The following is a 6162-nucleotide window of genomic DNA, read 5'->3' on the forward strand; positions in this document are numbered from 1 at the left end:
TTTGCCATCTCTTATTTTTTACGAATATACAATTTATTAAGAATTTTTTCAGAGTGAGGAAATGGTTAAATATCACTTGTGAAATACTCTGATATGACCCAGTTCATCACTGTTTTGTTTCTGGATTTTATAGCTTCAAATTATTGGAGTCTGTTTAGTGTATCAAATTTGCAACAAGCAATTTAGTTCTTCCAACTTTAAATTAGTTAGTCAATTTCGTTCATTTTTTGAATTTAGGATCATAATTGATGCAGCAAAACGTTATCCAAGTTGATATATATATCTTTCGTTGACATTAATAGATGATTTTACTTTGTAAAAATTGACAGTCATTGATGTTTTATAATTTATTTTGTGGTTTAATTGTCATTTTATAAAATTGAAGGATAAATTGTTGGATTTTTATAATTTTGAGGATCGATATCATGATTTACTCGGATTTTTCAATACGTTCACACCCGAGCCACGTTTCGTTCAACTGAAATGATTGATTTGGCCTCGTTAAAATAAAAAGAAATTATGGGTTTGGTACTGCGAAATTTTTTAGGTGATTCCAACTAAAAAATATTATCTGATTGAAGTTTTTGGTAACATCAATCTCATTTTCTTTATTGGATTGAATTTTATTGAATATAAAAATTCTAAAAAATGCCAAAAATTGTAAAGGGTTGGATGAGCATTGTTCAAATTTTTATTGTAATAATGAAAAACTAATCTATCCAATTCAGAAATATATTCTTGAAATTAAAATTAAGATGATGTGATAGTGACACAAGTGCTACATGCTTGAATTTTTTAACTTGGTTGGGGTTTTGATCCTTCACAGGAGCCTATGAAGGATATACTGAGAAAAGTTATAACTTTTAAATAAATCTCAGTCATATGTTGAGATTAATTGTCACGGTTGCAGAGATATTTTGGTTTATATAAAAAAACAATTGAATACCAATCAAATTTCTTTAATACAAACCATAATTTTTTATAAAGCAAGAAAATGGCAAGCGGAGACAGGAATTGATTATAAGGAGTTGGTATCACAACCACAAACTCATCAATCACACCAAAACTTTATTAATAAAGAAAAATACAACCCATAATTGTTTTAGCAGATTATCAGCTGGAAATCTTCCATGGCAACAATCTCATAAACAAATGAAGAATACAATGGGGATAGATAGAATAAAAATTACAACGAGGATATATAGAATAAAAATAAGATGTATACACATTTTAGACATGTATTATGTACCTAGTAGATATATTCTCCTTTCTGTTGCATAAGCACACATCACGGTAGCTGCAGAGACATTTGATATATTGGGACACGAGTTCGTTTCCGAGATACTCCTCTTTCTCTACTCAACTATGTGTGAGTTTCGCCGCTAATTAAACTCTTTAGAAAAAAGATATATTCTCCTCTCCAAAACCAAGAAGAAAATATCCATTAAAACTAATATCATAAATGGTCAGAGAAAACTCTTTATATATGCATGTGAAGATTTTCAACATGTGAAGGACCAAAATAAAATGAACTTGATAAATTATTCCTATATATACCCTTCTTTGTGAGGCTTAATCCGATTGGAGCACATATTCAAAAATCATGCTCTTAGCCTTGGTGTGCTCAAAGACCTTACCTTTGCTTTGCTAGATTCAGTCACAGCCATGTATTTAGGAAAAACAGGAGAATTTTGCAAGGAACTCTCATCCCCAACTGAACTTCTTTTTACATGAGAAAATGATTTTCTTTGGACTGAAATTTGTGAACCTAATCCTTCTTGCACTTCATTTCTTATGGTGATATTTGAAGGATGATCCCAATCACATGTTTCTTTATGTAGCCACTCTCCTAGAGTACGACAGCTATCTCCTCCAAGTTCCTTGTTGTGCACATATTCTTCCATCATTTGGGAAAATTTTCTCTCCTAAAAATATAAATTACAAGGGTATTAGTTAGATTGGGAGTGATGCATAAGTGCAAAGTGAAGGAATAATAAATTGAAAGTAGATGGTGCAATTGGAAAAAAGAATTGTATTGGAAACTAAAACGGACGGTCTTCTTAAAAAAATTATTTTTGCAAATGCGACGATTATTATGGAAGATAGGGAATACTAATGTTTAAAAAAGGAAAGTTTAATTCTCAATTAACATGACTATGTTATGTTTATGTCAAATGAAATGAGATTACCTTTTGTGAAGAAGAGTATTGCCTCATGCGGTCTCTTTTGACAATAGCATCTTGCTTTCTTAACCAAATGGCTTCAATGTCTTCTCTTGAGTGTGAGCTACAATTCCAACTTCTTTGACTATGGCATTCCGGCTGCAAAAATTATTGACTGGATTAGACTTTGTCTACTAACTTATGATCATGATATTGCAGTTGTTGTCGCAGTTAGTTACATTGCAAACTTTAATATTGCAATAAAATACAGTTGGATGTAATCGCAATTGCAATGTTGTTGCAGAGAGACATCTTAAACTATTATACTGTAGCTGTAATTGCATGCTCGAACCGTGATTTAAAACTATTCCATGATATAAAACTATTCAATTATAAATCAATTTTTTTGAAGGAAAAAATTCAACTATAAAGAAATTGAAATACAGGGTTCACTAATTTCTGGATCTATTCCCTTATCTTGGGAAATGGATGACCAAAGATCATTTTGGAATGATTTTCACAATCTTTCCTTACAAGTAACACAAATGTGACATATTTACCTTAAGTTCCTTCTCTTCTGTCTTTTTCTTTTGCTTTTGAAACTGTTTTATCTGGTCATTTTTGTAATCTTCCTCATTATGACTGCTTCTTTCTTGAATTTCTTCCTGACTTTTTGCATTTGAGGGAACATTGTTCAAAGTTTTCGACACTTGACGCCTAACAGCTTCACCGCGGATTATGGCCTGCAATCTTATAACTCCCTTCAATGCTCTCAGTGCTTTCCTAGCCTGTTTCATTACTAATTATAGTTCAATTTCAAGTGAATTTATAAGTGCTTGATTCTTATGTTAGTCCACTTAGAAAGTCAATTATAGTTTCATTTTGTGTATACATTGAAAATAGAGAATCAAATGATCACAACAGAAGCTCATAACACAAAATCAATTGAATTGAAAGGGTAAGTTAGTAGCAATCACAAATGTATCATTACAGTATCTTTTCAGAAGATATAACAAGATATTTATTAAAAAATATTGAAGTCTAAAAACCCAATTAATCTTCACTAGAATGGAAGCAAAAGCATGGCTTATTTGCTGCACTTTTACTAAAGGGAAGTAAAAAACAGGCTTGATGGAATGAATCTAAAAAAAGACTTTATGAAGAAATGGAACCAATATAAAAATGTAGATCTTAATTAAAAATAATTTTTAGTTAGTTTAGATTAATTTTATCAAACACTTTAAATTGAATATGCTAGCTTATCCACTACGTGGTAATTTAAACACTATTCGCTATAAATCCATCCAGTACTAACTAACTTATGCTGTCATCCGATTATTTTTACCAGACATAGCCTTAGTCTATATCTTGCTAACAATAAATCTACAATTTGAAGCCATTTTGACAATTCAATGATCAATACTACAAAAGAAGAACCAAGTAGTAGGAAGCTTACAAGATGTGCACGGTATGCGCTTTGAATCTTGATAGCAGCCAAACTTCTGTCTCCCTTGGAGAGAAATGAATAAGAACGAGATGCACCTGTAAGCTTGACAACCTCAGCAGCAGCATGTGCAGCAGCAATTGCAGCCTCTGCAGCAGCTGTTGTTGCAATAGCCACAACCAAAGCATGCTTTCTCTGTTCTGCACTTGCTTCAATCAATGTTCTGTTTGAAGCTGCTGTAATTGTTGGGTATTGCTTCTGTTTTATCCTTCCAATTCTCCATACCCATTTCTTTTGCTTCTGAGATTACACAAAATAAACATTAATCAATATAACTTCTGTACTAAATGTAATATTTTTTCTTAAAACAATTGGGGAAGCAAGAAATCTTGTAAGTTAAAGTGACAATAATGACAATTCTCCTCCGAGGTTTTATACTCAAACCCTTGAAGTTATAAGGTTAAATTCTTCACATTGAACTGACATCTCACGGATCATTTGAACTTCGTCCTTTAAAATTTATAAGATCAGACTCTTATCATTGAACTGACATGGACCATTAAATTGTAACATTATCATAACAATATATAAGAATGATTAGACGTGTATCTCTTACTTTGTCCTTTGACTGAGAAATGAATAGACTTTTCACCCATCCAAACCAGCTTTTCCTCTTTGCCATGAAGATTTATGACATCACTCAAACTAAATTCTTCACACACCATTTCTATTCATCAACAACATCCTATACTTGACCTTCATGAAAGAGAAGGAAAGTCATGAGTAACATATATATAGGAAATAAAAAAAACATAACTTACACACAAAGTGTACCCAAAAAATGATAAGTCTCTAGTTAACTGCATGTTTGGATTGACAGAATTACAGCGTGTCAATGTGATTTTAATAAAAACTCCACTATAGAACTTAAACAAAATTACAGTGCTACCATGATTTGAACAAACTCAATGTCAACCCAAAAAATGATCTAAACATATTAGTACCACCACAAGTTAGACCACTTCAAGAAACTAACCTTTTGATAAAGTAGGAGACCCCAATGACTTGTGTTTATGAAGTAACTAAAAAAACGATGGTGAAGTTATCCAAAGAAAAGAGAAACTTGTAAATACAAGGAAGATACTGATACCCTAGTGATATTTCAAACTTTCAACTTGTTGAAATTTGACTAGTGGGATTCTTTGCTCTTTGTGTGTGTCATCAAAATTTATATATAGCCTTTTTATCAATGAGTAGCATGTGGTATATAATATAAGCTCATAATGTGAAAAGAGTTTGCATTGGGAAAGCCATAAGGATCAATGATTCTTGTAATGATGTGGTCAATGGAGTTGGCCTCCTTTGGTGACCCATGGTTGCTTAAAACATAAACTCTAATTAATGGGGTCACTCTTGTCTCTCTTTTCTAACTTTCAATTTATTAACATCAATGGTCCATTTTATATGTTTGGTTTATCAATCTAACTAAAGTGACATTTTATTTTCCATTTCCGTTCTCTCGGGAAGACGCAGAGGGAGTGCAACGGACTGTTATAACTAACTTGTTAAGAATTAAAAAAAAATTAAGTTGAAAGTTTGAATATTTTACGATTCGAAGTATACAATATACAAATTTTAAAATTTTATTGCTATATTTAAGGTCTTAACAAAGGAAAGTTCATTTTAGTTAATGAGACAAATTATGAAAACTAATTTTGTTTTTGAAAAAAATAAATGTAATTTTGTCTTTTAGAGAATTAAACTGAGATAATTTAATTTTCACCTTCTTTACATTTTATTTGGTAGAAAAATAAATGATGAAGAAAAAAAAACACAAAAATAATACAAAATGAGATAATTATTGAGTATTTTTTTTTTTGCAAATATTAATTACTAGGTTATTATAAAAAAAAGAGTTTAATTTATTTAATAAAAAAATAATTTAACTTATATGCACCAACAAATAATAATCGATTTTAACTCAAACTGAATGCATTTCAATGACATTAAAATAAAAAAACTACAAATAATAATATTATTCATTCAATAAAATAAACACGGAAAGTTGAATGATTATTTAGCAACATTTTTTAACTTTCTCAAACTCTTCGACGGTGAACTATATATATAGACATTTTACAAATTAATTTTGTATAATAAAATAATTTTTTTGGATGAGAATCTAAAATAGTCTTACACTATAAAAAAATATATGTATATTTGTAAAATTAATAAATGTTCTTAAGCAAATTAAATATTATTAAAAAAAAGAATTTATTTCAATTACAAAATGTTAGAAAATATAAAGAGGATAAAATATAATATATATAATTTATTAAATTCAAACATTTTATTTTATTAATAAAAAATATATTTTATATATTATTCTGTTTATTTTTTTTATATTTTATAATATTTTATTAATCATAAGGATAAATTTATTTTAATTTATTTTTATTCTTTTTATTTAATTTTTTAAAAGATAATTATGTCATTTTATAAATATATATTTTTTCTATCATAATTTCTTTTCATTGTCTTTTATATTAAATTATT

At 29.2% G+C, this 6162-nt stretch overlaps 1 protein-coding gene across 3 annotated transcripts; it reads right to left on the reverse strand.

Moving 5' to 3' along the window:
* Positions 1 to 1045: 1045 nt before the first annotated feature.
* On the reverse strand, positions 1046 to 4951 carry LOC101513369 (protein IQ-DOMAIN 12-like). 3 transcript variants are annotated; one of them, XM_073367242.1, is made up of 6 exons: positions 4643 to 4951; positions 4223 to 4351; positions 3619 to 3906; positions 2723 to 2950; positions 2190 to 2321; positions 1046 to 1925 (listed from the first exon to the last, which is right to left on the reverse strand). In XM_073367242.1, the coding sequence occupies exons 2-6, from the start codon at positions 4286 to 4288 to the stop codon at positions 1602 to 1604; spliced, it is 1038 nt and encodes a 345-aa protein (XP_073223343.1). In that variant the 5' UTR covers positions 4289 to 4351; positions 4643 to 4951; the 3' UTR covers positions 1046 to 1601. The 3 variants fall into 3 exon arrangements, with proteins under 3 accessions (XP_073223343.1, XP_004516369.1, XP_073223342.1); XM_004516312.4 differs by having other exon boundaries at positions 4223 to 4362; positions 4643 to 4950; XM_073367241.1 differs by lacking the exon at positions 4643 to 4951 and adding an exon at positions 4441 to 4595 and having other exon boundaries at positions 4223 to 4362.
* Between the last annotated feature and the right edge of the window lie 1211 nt (positions 4952 to 6162).

The sequence above is a fragment of the Cicer arietinum genome, chromosome 4 (genome assembly GCF_000331145.2).
Source record: "Cicer arietinum cultivar CDC Frontier isolate Library 1 chromosome 4, Cicar.CDCFrontier_v2.0, whole genome shotgun sequence".
Classification (NCBI taxonomy): domain Eukaryota; kingdom Viridiplantae; phylum Streptophyta; class Magnoliopsida; order Fabales; family Fabaceae; genus Cicer; species Cicer arietinum.